Source organism: Conger conger, chromosome 3 (assembly GCF_963514075.1).
Source record: "Conger conger chromosome 3, fConCon1.1, whole genome shotgun sequence".
Lineage (NCBI taxonomy): Eukaryota > Metazoa > Chordata > Actinopteri > Anguilliformes > Congridae > Conger > Conger conger.
The window spans coordinates 71,585,998-71,606,645 of record NC_083762.1 but is presented as its reverse complement, the minus strand read 5'-3'; the positions used below and the strand labels follow the sequence as shown (position 1 = coordinate 71,606,645).

Sequence of the window (20,648 nt, the reverse complement as noted above, 5' to 3'; positions counted from 1 at the left end):
GTTCCCTTTTTAGAGGAACCCTTCTTAGTTCTTTATTGAACCTTCTAATATACAGTACTGTGCAAAAGTCTTAGACACCTGTATAACATTTTGTACAGATAAGATTAATAATTCAATGAAAGGTCCTGAATAAACATGCTATACATTTTACATTATATTTTAGTAATATAATATAAAATATTTTAGCAAAACTGAATCAAATCAATATTTTTTGTGACCACCCTTTGGCATTAAAACTGCATCACTTCTGTGAGATAGCCAATGCTGTCCTGCAGTTCTATCAGCAGGGAGGTTGTTCCACGAATGTTGGAGAACTTGCCACAGTTCTTCTGCAGACTTTGGTTGGCTCCTTGCTTCTGATCTCAGACAGCCATGATCAAGTTTTTATTTAAAAAGTAGTCAATTGCTTACAGTAATCTGTTGTAATTTAATTAAATACAAAAATGTCTCTGTAAAATTAAATCTTTTGGAAAATGAATAATTGGAAATTTCAAATGTGTTCTGTTATACTAACACACACAAAAATAAACATATATACAATAAATTCTAGGGTGCCTAAGACTTCTGCACAGTACGGTAGGTGTCAAGTGTGAAAGCTTGCAGAACAAAGAATCATTTCACTAGATAGGGTTCTTCTATGGGGTCACAGGGAGTGTAGAACGGCTGGTTCAGGTCCATCATGTTGCGACCGTGCCGCCAGTGAAAGACTGCTCTTCCCCCCCCTCTGCATTTGGGTCGCGTTGGGAGTCCATGTTGCTCCATAACTAGCCTCCATTTCGGTGCTCTGGGTTGCTGGGACGGATGGGGCCCGAACCTCACGAAAGCTGGCTGTGCGGGAGCCTGTTACATTGTGGCCAGGTAGCTTAATCTGGCGTAGCTTTGTCACAGTCGCACCGCTGCGGGATTGGCACGGAGAAGTGGGCCAGCGCAGCTGAAAAGGACAGAGTGGGACGGAGCAGGGAGGTTGGGACTCTGGAGCGCGTCTCACTTTTGTCTCCGTGACGGATGCCGTGTCCGCCCTCGCCAACCCTGCTGGGGTTCAGGGATCCTCGGAGGATTACTGCCGAATAAAAAAGTCATATAATATTCTGTCAGGTCTCGGAATTCTGGCTTCTCACATCTGTGTGTGTGTGTGTGTGTGTGTGTGTGTGTGTATCAGTGCGTGTGTCAGTCCTTGTGTGTGCCTGTGTGTTCGTGTATGTGCCAGTGTGTGTGTCTGTATGTACCTGTGCATGTGTGGGTGTGCCAGTGTGTGTGTGTGTGCATGTGCCAGTGTGTGTGTATGTGTGTACGTGTGCCAGTGTGTGTTTGTGTGTGTGTGTGTGTATGTGTGTGTGCATGTGCCAGTGTGTGTGTGTGCGTGTGCATGTGTGTGTGTGTGTGCGTGTGCCAGTGTGTGTGTGCGTGTGCCAGTGTGTGTGTGTGTGTGTGTGTATGTGTGTGTGTGTGTGTGTGTGTCTGTGTGCCAGTGTGTGTGTGTGTGTGTGTGTGTGTGCATGTGCCAGTGTGTGTGTGTGTGTGTGCCAGGGTGTGTGTGTGTGTGCGTGTGCCAGTGTGTGTGTGTGTGTGTGTGTGTGTGTGTGTGCATGTGCCAGTGTGTGTGTGTGTGAGTGTGTGTGTGAGTGTGTGTGTGAGTGTGTGTGTGCGTGTGTGTAGGGACTCTCCCTGGTATCCCCGCTGATTGAGCATGCTGGTGATGCCGTGGCTTTAGATCTCTCACCTCACCCCTCCCTCGTCTCTCAGCGCGTTTCCCTGGAGCCGCCAGCGCATCCCCAATCTGCGCCAATTACTAAATTAACAGCTACAGCACAAACCTGAGGCAAACTGGCTGTCCTGAACACAGGGTCGCCACCTCTGTCTCGGACCAGCCTGGCCCCGGGGCGATAAACAACAGCCATTATCCAATCAGACGAAGCCAGCCCGGCTGTCACCGCGACGGCGGCCTATCACGTCGCGGTGACACGTCTGGCCTAAGAGGCCGCTCGCCTGCTGCCTCGCTGACCCTCTCCCTCAGATAAACGTGAAGAGAGAGCTGGGGACACCACGTGCCGTCAATCACACAGCTTCGGACCGTTTAGATTGGCTCAGTTCGGGGAGTCGCTGATGACGGTCGCGATAGCTCCACCGCCCCCGCCTCCTGGGTTTTGGCGTTTAAATGGCCGTCCTGTTCCCCCCGCGAGGGGCTGCCGACTCCTGCCCGGCCCACGCGTGACTGACTGCCTGGAGGGTCTCCAAGGTTTAATTAGAGCAGCTCTACCTCTCTCTCTCTCTCTCTCTCTCTCTGTTTCTCTCTCTTTCTCTTTCTCACTGTCTCTCTTTCTCACTGCCCCTCTCTCTCTGTTTCTCTCTCTTTCTCTTTCTCACTGTCTCTCTCTTTCTCACTGCCCCTCTCTCTCTGGTTCTCTCTCTCTTTCTCTTTCTCACTGTCTCTCTCTTTCTCACTGTCCCTCTCTCTCTCTTTCTCTCTCTGTTTCTCTCTGTATTCAATTCAATTCAATGTGCTTTGTTTGCAGGAAATACATGAGTACATATTGCCAAAGCAAACATGAAACATACATATGTATAGCAGTATGCAGAAAGTAAAACATGAACAATATTTAATACTGCTAATTACAATTACAATGACATTATTGATCCAGATAGAATACGTGGGGATAATAGTGTTTTCAGTTAAATAAAAAAGAAAGAAAGAAATACGGAAATAAATAAATAAAACAATGATAATGAATAGGATTTTCCGTTCATCACTGTCTCTCAGGCAACGGGAGGCAGAAATAAATTGTTCTGCCAGGGTCACACATCTCCCTTCCTCTCCGAGGAGGATGGGGAGCATCTCATCATCAGCGAGATGGATGAAATTTGGGCAAACCTGTGCAATTTTACAGAAGAAGTATTCTTTCTCGCGATCTCTCTCCCTCTCTCTCTCTCTGTCTATTGTTCTCTCTCTCTCTCTCTTTCTCCCCAGGGTCTGACTGTAGTTCTCAGAAAGAGTGTGAGAACAAAAACAGAGTGGAATTGTGTGCTCATGTGTGGTGGTGGGGGTATGTTTGGGGTGGGGGTGGTGTATTTTAATGTGAAGGCGGTGTTGGTGGTGGGGGTGGTGTATTTTAATGTGAAGGTAGTGTTGGTGTGGGGGTTGGGGGTGTATTTTAATCTGGGACCCGCAAGGTCGGTGGTTCGAATCCCAGTGTAGCCACAATAAGATCCGCACAGCCGTTGGGCCCTTGAGCAAGGCCCTTAACCCTGCATTGCTCCAGGGGAGGATTGTCTCCAGCTTAGTCTAATCAACTGTACGTCGCTCTGGATAAGAGCGTCTGCCAAATGCCATTAATGTAATGTCATGTAATGGAGATTGTGATAGATGCAGAAGTAAATAAACAGCTGGGCTGCGTTTCTTTAGCGCCCTCTCTCCACCTGGGCCGCGTTTCTTTAGCGCCCTCTCTCCACCTCTGCAAAACTAAGAGGAGTGTGGAATAGCGCACCCTGACCGGGGCTCGGGCGAACGTTCCCGGCGTTCCCGGGCAGAACCGCGCGCGGCCGCCGGAGCGAGGCTCCTCCGGCCTCTCCCCGCTGCCCGTCAGCGCAGAAGCGTAACTCCTCCGGCGCTCCGGAGTACGCACTCCTCCGTCTGTTTCCGTCTCCTCGCTTCCTCCACTCAAAACGGCTCTGTTGGCGTGACAAAAAAAGCGCATTGCCAAAGCAATAACAGGGATAATGCTGACAGTAAATGGTACAATTACAGAATGGCAGTAAAACAATAAGAGAGGGGCAGGGTGCTGGAGATGAATATCTGTGAGGAGACTGACAGTAATGCGGCGAGTACTGTAAAGAGATTAACCTCCCGCCCCCTCTCTTTCCCTCTCTCTCTCTCTCTCTTTTGTTCTCCCTCTCGTTCGCGCTTTCTCTCTCTCCGTCTCCTTGTCCGTAAAAACTTCTCCTTCCTTTCCCTCCTCCGCTTGCTGCCACACACGCACACACACACGCATACACACACACACACATGCACGCACACACACACATACACACACGCGCGCACGCACACACACACACACACACTCACACACACGCACACACATACACACACACACGCACTCACACACACGCACACACATACACACACACACACACACACACACACACATACACACACACATGCACACACACACACACACGCACGCACACACACACACACACACATACACACACACGCACGCACACACATACACACACTCACACACACACACACGCACACACACGCACACACACACACGCGCACACACACACACGCACGCACACACACACACACACTCACACACACAAACGCACACACACACTCACACACACACCGCTTTGAGCTTCCCTGGCAGTGGATTGGCAGGGCTGAGGGGGCTTCTGAAAGGCCCGGGGCAGATTGCTCGGACCTCTGAGATCTCGCTGGCTAAGCTCCTTAACCGGCAGGAAGTCCTGTATGACCTCATCAGCTGCACATCTGCACTTTGACCCCTTTAGGCAGTAAAAGACCATCCTAATCTGGGCCCCCAGACCCCCACCCCGACTGCAGGCTAATTGGTTGATGTTAGGTGCATATCGGTGGTTCCCAGCCCTGTTCCTGGAGATCTACGGTACGGTGGGTTTTCATTTCAACCCCTGATGTGGCACACCTGATTCTACTGAACAGGTGTGCTTTGTCAGGGTTGGAGTGAAAATCTACAGGATGGCAGATCTCCAGGAACAGGGTTGGGGACCACTGAATTAGATATACAGTAGCTTCCTAACCCGGCTATGCTGTGTACTGTACTGTACAGGTGTACTGTATCTTCTTGGTACAGTAAAAAAAATCTTGTTCCGTATTTAAATACGCTATCATCAACATTTTTTTTCTTCAGATTTTATGCATTGAGCATGAAGACTTGGTTCAGGATTCTCCTCTGTTAAGCTTTCTTCACTCAATTTAAGGGTGTTTAGCCAGCAAGGCTTCGTTTATTTATTTTTATGTATGCAGCTAAAATTGTATTTGGTATTTTCTCAGTGCCAGTGCCAGGGCAGTGAGAAAATAGGTCAGATGGGGTCCCAATAGTGCGGACCGGGGACCTTTGATCCAGTGCGGAGATGCGCAGTGTGTTTGGCTGACTGATGCCGTCAGAGCCACAGCCCCTCCATCACCGCTGACCTGGTTCTCTCCTGACCTGTCTCCGTCTGTGTGTGTCTGTGTGGGTGTGTGTGTGTGTGTGTGTGGGTGTGTGTCTGTGTGTGTGTGTGTGCGTCTGTGTGTCTGTCCCCTCCAGGTGACGGTTCAGTCCCTGCAGACTCTGGACCGGGAGAGTGGAGCGTGGTGGCTGACCGGATGAGGACCGCACTGGAAGATGGAACGTAACAGAGGGATGTCCGCCGTCGTCCTGCTCTGTTCCTCCGCCTCTCCGAGCCTCCAGCTCTGAGAAGCCCCCCCCCGCCTCCTCGATCCCCCCCCCCTTATCAGTCCCCCGCCTTCTCCCTGCACTCCCCCCTCAGCCCCTCCCCACCCCCCCCCGAGGGGGTCTCTAAAAACTCACACCTCTCTTTTATCTCCTTTCTTGCTCTCTCTTTACTCTTTTCTCAGTCCGTTGTTTCCCTCTTTTTTTTCGTCTCTTTTGTCGAGACTAAAGCGAATCAGACAAAAGCAGAAAGCGAAAACGGAAAGGCCCGGAATATGCATCTGTTCCCTCTTTTGCGAGACTGCAAGCGCCAGGGGTCAGGGGTCGCCGGGCCCCGCCCGCGGCGGATGACGGACGCGAGCCTGGTCTGGCTCCTGGGCCTGGCCCTCCGGCTGGCCCTGACCTCCTCCCAAAAGACGCCGGAGGTGGGCGGCGCCAAGCACCCCATGGTCACCACCAACTACGGCAAGCTGCGGGGCATCCGCAAGGACCTGAACAACGAGATCCTGGGCCCCGTGGAGCAGTACCTGGGCGTGCCCTACGCCACCCCGCCCATGGGCGACCGGCGGTTCCAGCCCCCGGAGGCCCCCGGGTCCTGGCAGGAGGTGCGGAACGCCACGCAGTTCGCCCCCGTCTGCCCGCAGAACGTCCACGGCGTGCTGCCCGAGATCATGCTCCCCGTCTGGTTCACCGACAACCTGTACATCGCAGCCGGCTACATCCAGAACCAGAGCGAGGACTGCCTCTACCTGAACGTCTACGTGCCCACGGAGGACGGTGAGTCTCCGGGGCGTTTAGGGGGTGTTCTGGGAGCGTTTTTGGGGGGGGGTGGGTGGGGTTGGAGCATGGGATGGGGAGGGGGAGCGGGGGCAGGGAGGTCGAGGGCAGGGCGGGTTGCTGCTGATTGGTTCCTCAGGCTCGGTTTGGGTGTCTCTGAAGAGCTGGCCCCACAGGCACCTCCGTGGACCACCACCGGGTGGCGTCTGGTGGAGGATGTGCGGACAAGACCTTCCACCACGCAGTCAGCCTCCTCTTCCTCACCCCGCTGCCTCTTGGTCCAAACGGAGTCTCTTTTTCTTTCCTCCCTCTGTTTTTCTGCAGCTGGGGTGGGGTCCCGAGGTGTGTGCATCATACTACTCTGTCCCTTTTCTGGTTTGGGGGTCATTTTTTTTTTTCATTTTTTTTTTTTGTTTTTTGTTTTTTTGTTTTTGTTTTGGCTGATTAGATGTCACCAGACCTGTCACACTGTTTCCACGGTAACTTTTGCAAAAGCACGAAAGGAAAGAGAAAGGCAGTTTTTGGATGAGAGAGTGAGTGCTCTCGGCAGAAGTGTGCTGATGCAGCCGTTACCCTCATTACCTGCCTCAGGGTTTTGTGTTGGTTTTCTGCCGGCGGTCTGTGAATAAAGTGTGCGACGTAACCACAACCTTCTCTGCCTGTCACTAACCTTTTCCTCCCCCTGGTCATCCAGCGCTTGGTGGTCGCCGCCTCACTGGGCGTGGCACGCTAGCGTTCCCCTCGACGTCGCCCTCCGATCCGCGGTGTTTGGCCGGACGGTCGACGGTTTCCCCGTTTCGGGTCCCGTACCCCAGTCTGTGTGCTCTTGCACCCCACCCCCACCCCCCCAGACCTGCAGCCCGCTGGCTGTAACCTCCTCAGACAGATAATCGATGCTGCTTCATCCATCCCTGTCCTGTCCGGTCTCCCTGCTCTCCCTTCCCTCGTCCCGCAGGAGCCCCTGACAAATCTGCACCTCTCCTCCACACCTTCCCCCCGCCCCATCTTTCACCCGCCCCCTCCCACCCGTCCAACAACACCCCCCATCTTTCACCCGCCCCCCCAACCATCCCACTACAGCCCCCATCTTTCACCCGCCCCCCCAACCATCCCACTACAGCCCCCATCTTTCACCTGCCCCCCCAACCATCCCACTGCACCCCCCATCTTTCACCCGCCCCCCCCAACCATCCCACTACAGCCCCCATCTCTCACCCGCCCCCCCCAACCATCCCACAACAGCAACCATCTTTCACCCGCCCCCCCAACCATCCCACAACACCCCCCATCTTTCACTGGCCCCCTCCCAACCGTCCCACAACACCCCCCATCTTTCACCGGCCCCCTCCCAACCGTCCCACAACACCCCCCATCTTTCACCCGCCCCCTCCCAACCATCCCACAACACCCCCCATCTTTCACCGGCCCCCTCCCAACCGTCCCACAACACCCCCCATCTTTCACCCGCCCCCTCCCAACCATCCCACAACACCCCCCATCTTTCACCCGCCCCCTCCCAACCATCCCACCTGCCCGCCCACCTCCTCCCAGTACACCAACGATGCCGTTTGAATGACCTCTTCTGTTCTTATTTTCGCCATAAACCGGCTTAAAGTCGAAGTGTACAGGAAAGCGGGCACCGTGTGTGTTTTTCCCTGTCAGATGAACAGATGACCCAACTGTCGGGAGGGTCTTACACCCGTCTGCTTCCGTCTGTTCAGATTCAGATTCAAAAGGCTGTATTGGCGTAACAAGATACAGCTTATGCTGCCAAAGCACAGCAAAAAACATACGAAAAAGATGCACCATTGAAGAAATGAACATATCTGTATTTGGACGTACGGTTTACAGACAGGTCCCGCCCCGGGGCAATGTGGGTCATTAAGGAGAGGTCGGATTCGGATCACGGCTTCCTCCCTCCCACAGACCGGTGCGGGGGGGCGGAGCGTTATTGATCAGGCCGCTAATCAACGCGTCCCCCCCGCGTGCGCTAACACACCCCGCCTCTCCTGCCCGTGTCAGTCTACCATCTGCCCGGGGTGTCTGCTTATCTCTGTCGCGTAGCGGCGTGTCATACTTGCTGTAGACTGACAGTGCAGCTATACTGTATGGAGTGTGCACTACATTGACAATGCAACCACCTAAAGTATTCATTTCGGGTTCCGTTCTGGTGAAATAGTTGCGTATATATAGCGGATACACTGCTTAACCTTAACCTGAGACGAGCAAACAGACTCAATTATATTTTTACGAACGGCTTTTTAAGGCAGCGGTTGGAAAGCTAAGTTCTGAGGGAGTGCTTTAGAAGTTCTGCAGCAGTCACCACACGTCACGACGCGACAGAGGCACGCGGAGACCTCCAGCAGAGGAGAGGAGCCTCGTCAGCGGTCGGGGGAGGGCCGCTCCCTCCTTCTCCTCCTTTTCCTGGTTTTCCTGGTTTTCCTGGTTTTCCTCGGCCGGTACACGGGAAACTCAACGCCGTGCGCTCTCGCCCCGAATGGAACATCAACGCGCATTCGCCGGAGCTAAATAAAGAAATAAAGAAATACATAAATAAGAGACGACACAACGCAGAAGAAATGTGACGTGTAACGCCTTTGATGCGGAAAAAAAAAAAAAACCTTGAGAAAATGATTCTGTTTTTTTATATCCCAGCTGGCCTTGATCGGGGGAAAAAATTGGATCAGTGTTCTTCCGTGGGGGAAATGAGGAACTTGCACAAACGACCCATTCTGTTGTGTATGCGCTGATTTAATGAGCGCGAAGGGGAGGGAAACCCAAGGTATAGATAACCGACGCGCGCTACAGAGACGGCTTTGAAGCGCTGCTGGTGTTCAGAGCGCGGCTGAGCGTGAGAACGGGCCAGGGGTGGAGCGTTAGCCGCAGTGGGGGGAGGGCGAGGGGAGAGAGGCCGGCCCGGGAGATGGACTGTGGGTCAGGAGGTCAGGAGGAGGAGGGGGGGGGCGGTTACCTTCCCGTCTCCTCCCTCGTGTCATTGGTGAAAGCCGGACGGTGGAATCCTGTGATTGGACGACAGCGGAGCACTGCGGCGGTGTTCCGCGCCGACGCCCAAACGCTTCAATGGGGTGCTCTCCGTTCAGCGTCTGAGTCGCCTAATCCTGACCTCGCTTTGGAGGGGATTTCCAGGATTTCTCCCCCTCCCTCATGTGTCAGGATGAGAGGGAATAATCAGGCTACTGTTGGCACGAGGAAGGAGGAGGGGGACACTCCTGTTTGACAGGAGGGGGATTGGGGGGACTGGGGGGTCAGAGCAGTGGGTGGGAGTGAGGGGCAGAGGGGATTTGTGTGTGTGTGCATGTGTGTGAGTGTGTGCGTGTGTGTGTGTACATGTATGTGTGTGTGCCCGTGTATGTGTGTGGTTGCATGTGTGTGTGTGTGTGTATGTGTGTGTGCCCATGTCTATGTGTATGTGTGTGCTGTGTGGGTGTGTTTGCATGTGTGTGTGTGCCCGTGTGTGTGTGTGGGTGCGGGGGTGCGTTGCCCTGGCGACACGATAGCTCTTCCTGTCAGCACTTGTATCAGACCGGCTTCCATTTTCCTTCCCAGCGGACTCTGAATGAGGGAATTAGCGATAGCGCTATTTTTAGCCAGCGAGGGGAGAGCAGGGCAGGGGGGCGGGCAGGGGTGTGTGTGTGTGTGCGTTTGCGAGCGTGTGTGTGTGTGTGAGCCAGCGGAGTGACGTTTTGCTTCACGCTGCTGTCACACTGCTGGGGTCATCCTATGAGCTGTGCCCTCCCTCTCTGTCTCTGTCTCCATCCGCTTCTCTAAACATACGTCTGTTTTTCTGCCTCCTCTCTTTCACGCTCTCTCTCTCCTCTCTTTTTCTCTCCCTCTATCTGTTTTCGCTCCACTCTTTCCTCTCACTCACCATCTCCCTCTTCTCTCTCACCCCATCGCCTCTCTCTCTCTGTCCATGCCTGTGTGTGTGTGTCTGTGTGTGTGTGTATGTGTATGCATGTGTACATGTGTGTATGCTTGCATGTGTATGTGTGTATGCGTTTGTGTGGATGTGTGTGTATGTGTATGCATGTGTACGTGTGTATGCTTGCATGTGTATGCGTTTGTGTGGATGTGTGTGTATGTGTGTGTGCATGCTTGTATGTGTGTGTGTGTGTATGTGTGTGTGTGTGTATGTGTGTGTGTGCATGCTTGTATGTGTGTGTATGTTACTGTGTGTATGCGGGTGTGTATGTGTGTATGTGTATGTGTGTGTGTATGAGTGTGTGTGTGTGTGTATGTGTGTGTGTGTGTGTGTTGCCGGTGGGGGGTCTCAGGATGTAGTAATAAAAGCTTGCTGTTCCCCTTAAACACCCCTTTATGATTTGATCAGCAATCTGAGATTCCCCCTCCAGGCCAATATCGCATCCCAATCCTCTCTTCCTCTGTCTCCCTTTCTCTCCCTCTGCCTCCTCCTTCTCTCTCCCTATCTTTCTATTTCTCTATCTGTCCCTCTTTCTCACTCTCTCTTTCCACCTCACGCTGGCTCTCAAATTCTAATTTGTTCTCTCCTCTCCCTCTTCCACTCCTCCCCTCGCTCCCCCTCTCTCTCTCTCCTCGGTGGAGGCTGTAGCTGAGGTGGTTAGTGGCTCTGAATGCAGATCAGCCTATGGAGCCCCCCCACACCCCCCTCCCTCCCCAGACAGCCCGTCTCAGGCCTACTGCATTCAGCACCTTACAGAGAGAGAGGGAGAGAGAGAGGGAGGGAGAGGGGGAGAGAGAGAGGGAGGGAGAGAGAGAGGGAGGGAGGGAGGGAGAGAGAGAGGGAGGGAGGGAGGGAAAGAGAGGGAGAGGGACAGAGAGAGGGAGGGAGAGGGGTGAGAGAGGGAGTGAGGGAGAGAAGATTAGGAGGGAGGGATGGAGAGAGAGAGGGAGAGAGAGAGGGAGGGAGAGGGGAGAGGGAGGGAAGAGAGGGAGCGAGGGAGAAGAGAATGAGAGAGGGATGGAGGGAGAAAGAGGGAAAGACGAGGGAAAGGGAGAAAAAAGGGGAGTGATAGAGAGACAGAGAGATAGAGAAGGACAGAGGGAGGGAGGTAGAGAGACAGGGAGAGATATATAGAGAGAGGCAGATAGAGAAAGAGAAATGAAGGGAAAGAGAGTGGGAGAGAATAAGAGAGAGAGGGAGAGAGCAGTGTGTACGTTTGGCGGTGTGGAAATCCTCGCCCGCTCCATTGTGTACGCAGAGCATCAGAAGAGGAGCTGTCTGCCCGGGCGGCAGAGCGTTGTTCTCCCTCTCCTCCCCACATGGTATCTGAGCTCCACACAAAGCTGGCTGCTTAGAAATGCGTGGCCTACTTAAACCAGAGTAATCAAGGCGGGTCCTCAGATGTGCCGGGGAGGGAGGAGAGCAGCACGATTCAGTGTGTGTGTGTGTGTGTGTGTGTGTGTGTGGCGTGTGTGTGTGTGTGCATGTGTTTGTGCATGTATATGTGTGTCTGTGTGCGTGGCATGTGTGTCTGTTTATGTGTATGTGTATGCATGTATGCGTGTGTATGTGTGTAAGTGGTGTATGTATGTCTGTGTGTGTATGTGTGTGTGTGTGTGTATGTTGTATGTGCATGTGTGTGTATGTTTATTTGTGTGTATGTAGTGTGTGTGCGTGTGCATGCTATGTATGTGTTTGTGTGTGTGTGTGTGTGTGTGTTTTCAAGATGCTTCACTGTAGAGATATGAAATTCTTTGTTTTAAATCGCACTGCCTGGGAGTTTCTGCTCTGTATTAAAAATCATATTTCAAGCGGCGTAGCTGCTGTTACTGTACCCAGGAGCGCCGTTTAAACTAAGAGAAAAGAAGGAGAAGAGAAATGAAAGGGGGAGGAGGAGGAGAGGAGAAGAGGAAGGGGAGTGATAGGAGAGGGGAGGAGGGACCAGGGTAGAGGTGATACCAATATTGTGTAAGTTCATCAGTGTTCAACTGAGAAACATAAAGCTGTAAGAGAACAGCCCAGAGGAGAATGGTCTAGAAGAGAACATTCCAGAATAGAACATTCCAGAAGCATATAGGCCAGAAGAGAACAGTTCAGAAGAGAACATTCCAGAAGCATATAGGCCAGAAGAGAACAGTCCAGAAGAGAACATTCCAGAAGCATATAGTCCAGAAGAGAACAGTCCGGAAGAGGACATTCCAGAAGAGAACATTCCGGAAGCATATAGGCCAGAAGAGAACAGCCTGGAGAGGAGTCTGTGTCCAAGGGGACGGAACAGAAAGCCACTGATTGTGTCATCAGTGCCCCAGGCCCAGCGCTCGCTCCCGCTAAGAGGAAGCTGCCCCTGTAACGTCTGGGAGGGGAGGGATGGCGAGAGAGGCGCAAACAGCTCGCAATGCCAGCAAGTGGAGGAAGGCACAGATTTAAGGCATAATCTAGGTGATTAAAAAGACACGTTTTGTGCGCTTTAATAGGATTTAGCCATCGTTTTAGAAAGACTGAGAGGAAATATTGTCCCCCAAATCGGGGTAGATTACACACTGAACCCACAAGATTAGCAATGCGTCTGTTAGAGGAAAAGCAGGCAAATAAAAAAAATAAAAAAACGACGGACCGAGTATTACCCCATTACTGGCTTATAGTATATCATATTAATCATACGCAGTTGTCCTAATTCATTCACGTCTGTAAATAATGCGTCTTTAACCTTCATGCCTTCTGATGGCCGCCGTTCTATAAATGTCATGTCAACCCAATTTCGCTCCTCGCCTTCCCTTCAGACGGCCATTTGCCCCTGCACCTGGCACTCCCTGCTCAGGCTCCCATCTCCATATCTCACTCTGTGTCCTCCTCTGGGCCATAAAGCCGCAGATCGATAGCACAGGAGAAGCGCAGATGAAGATGAAGCGCGGCCATATTTAGCTCTCATCTTAACATGGCGCCCCCCCCCCCCCCCCCGTGTAGAACGTCAGCGGTGCGCTGCTGATGACACTTTTCTTTACAGCGAGGGCCTGATCGGCTGGCTGGTCCCAGGATTAAAGGACAGTGGGTCTCTGGGAAGTGACTTCAGAAACATTCCATATGTAGTTCCCAATGTACAGTCGGAAATATTCCATATGTAGTTCTTTATGTGCAGTAGGTAACATTCCGTATGTAGTTCTCTATGTGCAGTAGGTAACATTCCGTATGTAGTTCTCTATGTGTAGTAGGTAACATTCCTTATGTAGTTCTCTATGTACAGTAGGAAACATTCTGTATGTAGTTTTCTATGTGCTGTAGGTAACATTCTGTATGTAGTTCTCTATGTGCAGTAGGAAACATTGCATATGGAGTTCTCTATATACAGTAGGTAACATTCTGTATGTGCTACGTTTCAGATATCTCGGAAACTCGTAATTACTGACTTGGGAGGTCTGAGTTGCGAGCTCGGAGTGTTCCAGCGGTTACTTCATAGCAACCGTTAGTTGCATGGCGGCTGGCAAGAAGCTGCCACTAGCTCTGCAACTTGGAGCTGAGAAATGATGCCCGGTCATCGGACTCGTATCTACGAGCTAACGGGCCAATCCAGCAATCTTTCTTGGGCTGAAGGTCATAATTACCAGTTTGTGAAATATCTGGAATGCAACATTAATTCTCTATGTAGGAAACATTATGTATGTAGTTCTCTATGTAGGAAACATTCCGTATGTAGTTCTCTAAGTGGGAAACATTCCGTATGTAGTCCTCTTTATAGGAAACGTTCTGTAGGTAGTTCTCTATGCAGGAGAACTTAAGTGCTACACAAGTCAAACTGCAGAGGCTGTCTGCTGATAAACCCAGATCTTTGGAGGGGGTGGCAGATTCATGCGGGGCTGACGGGAGCCTCCCACTAAGCACCAGGCTTCGACGGCAGGAGGCATGTCTGAGTCATACAAATACACCCTCAACCTGCCATTACACAGAACCCTGAACCTGCCATTACACAGCACCCTGAACCTGCCATTACACAGCACCCTGAACCTGCCATTACACAGAACCCTGAACCTGCCATTACACAGCACCCTGAACCTGCCATTACACAGCACCCTGAACCTGCCATTACACAGAACCCTGAACCTGCCATTACACACCACCGTTCACTCACGTATCACAAACAGACATCGCAGTCGTAAGTGTCACACACAAATAAATTACGGGTGAGCTGTCACAGGATCACGCATGTATACACACGCGCACAGAAATGACCTGAACTCACTTCAAATCATACACAGAAGCAAATGACAAAAGACACATGAGTGCTACTACTACTATTAGAGCTCTCTCCTCTGATTGGACAGTCTGCTGAGAGACAGGAGGCAGTCTGCGGTGATTGGCTGGGCTGCGAGGAGAAGTGGTGCAGAAAGAAACAAGATTGTGTAATGAGGTTCAGAGTGAGTGGCAGAGAGAGATCCAGACACAGAGAGTGAGAGCCAGAGACAGGGAGAGAGATCCAGAGACAGAGAGAGATCCAGAGACAGAGAGAGATCCAGAGACAGAGAGAGATCCAGACACAGAGAGAGAGCCAGAGGGAGAGGGAGAGCCAGAGGGAGAGGGAGATCCAGAGAGAGAGAGAGAGAGGGAGATCTAGAGAGAGAGAGATCCAAAGACATATATATATATATATATAGAGAGAGAGAGAGAGAGAGAGAGAGAGAGCGCAAGCCAGAGAGAGAGATATGCCTTGGAAATATTTACAGAACCAATTTCATGCCAATAAAGCATTTTTGATTTTGAATTTGAGAAAGAGACGGACAGACTAAGGGAAAGGAAAACCGAGAGACGGTGTGGATGGAAGATAAGAAGAGAAAAGGGGACAGGGAGAAAAAGAGAGTGAAAGAAAGGGGGAGAAAGAGTAGATGTGATGAAAAACAGTATAAAAGAATATGGGAACAAAGGGAGGGAAGTGAGTTACACTGCTGAAGAACACAGAAGAGAGGGAGACGTTTAAAAGATGTCCGGATGTCTTTGTATGTGTATATATGCTTTATGGCAAACTCCAGCATATTCAGACCAGGATGATGAATAGTGTGAAGTCTTTCATTTATTTCGTTTTTTGACTTGACGGATCTTACCTGCTGCACTGAAAACAGCCACACCTGTTTCCTCTCCCATCAGTGCAGGCAATGAGCACGGGCCCTCCCTGAAGGTTATCACAGGCGGACGGTCAGACGGACACGGCTGGTGTAGAACAGAGCTTGCTTTAAAGTGGACCAGCTCATATGCGATACGTAACAGGGATCAAAAGCTTTCAATATTAAAAATAAGTCAGCAAATCTTAGCAGGTTTTAGTTTTATATTTAGACTGTTGCTGTTTGGCTGCAGTAAATATGACAAAACGAATGCCAACGGGGTAAGACAATTTTTATAAATTCCAGATTTGCCAACGGGGTAAGAAAATTTCTATAAATTCCAGATTTGCCAACGGGGTAAGAAAATTTCACAAAAACACTTTGTTTTCAGTTACTACTCTTTTTGTTTTTATTTAGAGTGTTTGTGATTTCTCAGGTGCCTGGTGAACCCCCTTAAAAAGTACAGAGTTCATTTAGTACGAGGCAATGACTGAACATTCCATGCACCCGTTTATATACGGCAAGTGCACTTGGTGGACAGGATAACCGTGTCGCAGTTGACCCGTTTGATATTCCAGATGAATCGACAGTTACTGGAACGGCCTCCCCAATTGTGTGAGTTTTTATCAGGCCTCATTAGACACGGCCGTCAGTCTCGTTCTCGGCACATCGCTGACCGACGGCCGGCCCCCTTTTTAATATAATAACCCGCAGTACACATTAATACCAGCCTTTAAAAATGATGAGGGTTACGTGGGTTATCGCCGAGCTCCTGTTCCTCCACCTCTCTCTCTCTCGCACTGAACGGAGAGCGTCCGCGGACAGCGCGGGGTGCGATTGGAGTTTCGCGCCGCGGGGAGGGCGTTAGCGCGTTTAGCGGGGCTTCTCTCTCTCCTCTCCCCGGGCGTCGGCCGGGCTCCTCCTCCCGCTCCTCCGGCGCCTCCCCTCCCAAAACGCCCCCCCCGTCCGTGTGGCTCCAGCCTGGGTGGGGGGGCACTCGGGGGTCCCGAGTCACAACGAACCGAGCTGAACCAACCGGGCCGGGCCGACTCTAGGGCAACTGACGAGAGAGAGATAGAGCGATACAGGCAGGAACGTGCACACGGGAGCCCATAAGAGTTCGGCCTGTTCCTTCCCTCAGTGGCGCCTGGAAGGCAGCAGGTTCGGCTCAGCCAACCACAGCGTACGCGTACACACTGCTTCACCGGCAGCTTTTCTGTAATGTATTTTTATCGAATCTATCTGTATCCCTTCACAATTAGTTTTCTAGTTCTGCAAGCCGCTGCCTTCCAGGCTTCACCGAGGGAAGGGAAGTACCGTGGGTCCATTTTCAGATCTGTCGGAAAGCGAGCGGTCTCCTGTGGGCCGTGTCAGAAACCCCATCCAACGCCTCGAGCGTCCAGGCATCTGACGTCCAGTAAACTCCCAGTGTCTCTCCGATGCCGACCAACCCCTCCTTCAGTGCCACGTGCTCCCTCACCCATATCTCATTTTCCACACCCCAAAACCTCAAACCACACCTCCTCAACAAGAACCATACACAAACCCCCCCCCCCCCCCACCACCACCCCAGGGGCCTGGGAGCAGGACTGTCAGCGCACGGTGTGGGCGGGGCCTTTCCCGCTCCCGCTCCGGCGAATCCCAGTAGCAGATGGCGGCCGCGGTTAGCAGAAGTTTGTTCTCTGATTGTTGTTTTACATTTCACCAGATTGGCTCCTCAGCAGCGAACTTCCAGAGATCATAGAGCTTTGAGAAGGATTGCTCTCATCTCCCCCAGTCAACAGCAGGCAGAGCCGAGATTACAGTAGCCATCTTTTTCCCTCTGTCTCGTTTGGAAGGGCTCGAGTCACGGTACACGAGAGGTGACACGCTCAAACGTACTCTGAGATGTTTATTCTGTCGACGGCGCTCCCGTTGGGTGTCGACATCGTCATGCTACGGGACGCCACACCGCCGTCGCCCGCGAAAGAGTTTAACTTGCTTTTTGTCATTCCAGGTGCTTTTTTATTATTATTTTTTTGCCGTTTCACGTTAGGGTTGGTCGGCGGTGGTGATTTTGCCCCAAATAAAGTGTACACACACTCGGCAAAAAAAGCGCTGAAAGACGGAGGGCGGTGTTTTCTGTCGATCTTTCCTTCCGGGGGGAGATAGGTAACATGGCCACCACCCGTCCTGAAAGTCATATGGGTGGGCATTGTTGGTTGGGGAAGGGGGGGGGGAAGGCTGGGTGGGGGTATCCTTTTGATTCCTGCTGCCCTGAATTAAGAGCCAATTTTTCCAGAAACACCGACTAACTCAGCCTCTCTGCTTGCTGGTTCCATTCACTCTGCCCTGCACACCTGAAATAAAGCGTTTTAAGCAAAGCTACTTAATTCAGACACAAATGGCGTTTGGATTTCCTGGTCTTGAGGGTACGAAACACAATATCTGGTCATCACACTCCGGGTTCTTTATCTTGCAAAGGGTTTCTGTCTTTTCTTGTAAAAAAAAAAAAAAAAATCTGTGTTTGTAATGCCTTTTTGATGTATTTTTTTGTTTTTGTTTTTGAAAGTTTTGTCTCTTTTTAAATGAGAAAGATGCCTTCTTGCTGATGTGTCATTTTTTGCTCCTTCTTCTTTTTTTTTTGATTTTTTGTTTTTTTTGCCACAGTAATCTTTTTGAATTTTCTCTTCTCTCTTTTTCCTCCCTTTTTGTCTGAACCCTAGGTCCGCTCACAAAAAAACACGATGAATCTTCGATGAACAGACCGAGAGACGAAGGTATTTTTGTTGCATGTTTTTCGTTTTTTCTTGCTTTTTAAAAAATTCTTTTTTGGGGAATAGAGAAAACTCAAAAGCAACAAATGAATTCAATTTAGCTCAGTATATACCGAAATGTGTCTATGTGTGTGTACGCACAGACTGATATTACATTTGTAATTTGAAAGCAGATGGAAGCCCGTCACAAGACAAAGGAACTGTGCTTTGAAAGGAAAATGGACAATGAAATATATGAAGCCAACATTATTCCAGGTTCCAATGATTCTTGTGGTAAAGACCCTCTGCTGCAGCATAAGAGAAATACTCTCTTCCCTACATCCCTTCAAGACAAAATAAGTGAAATACTGACAAGGTTTCTGTGAGGATAGAACAACGTTACGAGAATGTTTTGGGGAGTTTTCAGCCTTGTTAAGTATTCTCTTAACAGTGTCACAGGGTGTAATTCATGTCTGGGAAATACTTGGTACACACATATATACACATATGTATATCTGTATAACTTTTTTATTGCAATACAGTACTGATCTGACTATTTTGAATATTCTTGCCTTTTTTGGACTCATTTCTTGAAAAGGTGGATGTTGATATTGTGCTTATTTTTAAATGCTTCTTTTGTGTTTGAAAAAAGCAAAACTCTTCTTTTTTGGTGTTTTTAGAATTGTATTTTTGGAGTGAGATTTGGGGGGTCTTTAAACAGGGTTCCGCTTCTCCTCTTTGCAAACACAGGGGCTCAACCCTTTGGTTCCTGAGGTGGGGTGTAGGTGGGTTCCCCGGTTTTGGGGACAGCGGTTTTTGGGGATTTGAGTGGAGGGGTGTGTGTTCAGAGGGTGTGGGGAGGATGATTTGGGGCATCACTACCTGCATATCCTGCTAATTCATGTTTATTACCAATGGGTCACATCTACAGAATTAACAACATTTCATCCAAAATGTCCGCCTCGCACTCACATTCGGACGTGTGAGATCGGGGGCGCCGTGCCTAACGGACCTGTCAGATATCAGCCGTCCGAGAGCGCACAGCTCCCCTCAGTCTGCTCCCTCGCTTAAAACCCAGAGCGGGGGACGCAGGGGCACGCAGCAGAGGCGGTCCCGAGCGAAACACTTTCCGGGGGCCGGTAAATGAAAGGACGTGTGAATTGGAAGCGCGCCGGGAGGGCAGCAGACCCGCGTCAGCGTCCCCGTTTCCCAGCGGGTGAAGGTCGGCTCTGAGGCCGGGAGGAGACGAGGTGCAAAAACCAATCTTATCTGAGATTTGCGCCTTCGCCCGCGCCGGTAATAACCGGGGATCATCAAGGCGGGTTTAATTCGGGGATTCGGGTCGCGGCGTCCGTTTGGGGGCGACGGGTCTGCGCTCTTAAGGGGGAGACGGGGCCGCCTCTACTTCCTGCTCCTAATTGTGTTTATGATTGAGTTCTCTCTGCAGGAAGGTGACATTTAAGACACAATTAAGTCAGAGCCGAATTACCGGCAAAGAGCGAATACGGAGCCCGAGAAAAAAAACAAAACATTTACATCACCGCTCCTCCCAGGATCGATCGCTGTCATTGGCTGTGATGGCTTTACCGGTTCATACTGTCGATGTTTTATTTTTATTAAATATTGGGCCGTGAAGAGTGCAGATGGCTTCCTGTCGCCGGCCTGACTTCATCTTTCCGTATTTTAGAGGGTTCTTCGCGCTGGCCCATCAAAGTGAGGGCGTTTCTCTCCGGCACAGTCTGTTAGATGCTGGGTGTTTGAGGTTAGAGTGTGGTACTTAAAGCTGTTCCCTCTGGTCAGGTTAGGTCCTGCTGTACAGTAGAGGGTGGATTTTTTTAGAATCCTCCGTAAATAATTCATCTCAGCAACTTCTGAGAGGAAGAGTATTACAAAATGTATCTACTGGAAAAAAAACATGCATTTAGTCACATACATCTTATGATTTACTATACAGTATATATAATTTTAGGTATGGCTCCAATTAACCAAGTATATCTTGACTTGTTTTCATAGCTCGCGAAATGTATCTTTTTAACATTCCGCCTTGCTAGGCGAAATCGATCTTGCGATTTGGCGTCGTAATGCAATTCCCGTCAAGCGTTTCGCCAACATCTCGGAGACGGTGAAGACAAAGAGATTGCAATGAACTATGGGAGCTGGAGGCGAGGGAAACGTTTGTGCGGCTGCTCACACTCGCTGTTAAGTTCTAAAGACAGGAAAATCGTTTTGACACGCCAGGTCTCTGTGTTGACAGAGCATGTGTATGGACAATTGATTTTGAAATAACAACGATAATGACAACTAGCCAAGGGCAGGAATTCTGATGTACATACTGTGTACCTTCCACATGGCTAGCATAGCTCACCAGCACACCAGCACTGCGTGGTACATTGAACAGAAAGGCTGCGGTGAAGTTAGCTGGTGGAAAATTAGTTTTGTGAGTTTAATGTGTTGTACTGTACACTCTTGAGTTTGGAGAGCTCGCTGCAGAATATATTGAACTATTCTGCTTAGGGATGTTTGTGGGTGTATGGAGCTGTACGCGAGAGAAAGCTAAATTCGTGGTTATTTCTGTTCTTACTGGAACAGCGTAAATCTTTGATTCTGATTCTGTCTCGGCTGAATTTGAAGCCCCCTCTTCAGGAGCGGCGTGGGCGCCTGTCCTTGGCTCCGCGCGGACCCTCTCGCAGTCGTG

General features: G+C 50.6%; 1 protein-coding gene across 6 annotated transcripts in view; it reads left to right on the top strand.

Moving 5' to 3' along the window:
* The first annotated feature begins 5,755 nt into the window (after positions 1 to 5,755).
* nlgn2a (neuroligin 2a) overlaps positions 5,756 to 20,648 on the top strand; it is a 92,783-nt gene continuing 77,890 nt past the window's right edge. For 2 of the 6 annotated variants that reach the window (XM_061234620.1, XM_061234621.1), the window contains exon 1: positions 5,858 to 6,212. In XM_061234620.1, coding sequence (XP_061090604.1) covers positions 5,858 to 6,212 — 355 coding nt within the window. Of the gene's footprint in view, positions 6,213 to 14,779; positions 14,830 to 16,511; positions 16,541 to 17,923; positions 17,978 to 20,648 lie in introns of all 6 variants that reach the window. The other 4 variants (XM_061234619.1, XM_061234622.1, XM_061234623.1 and 1 more) reach the window with 4 other exon arrangements.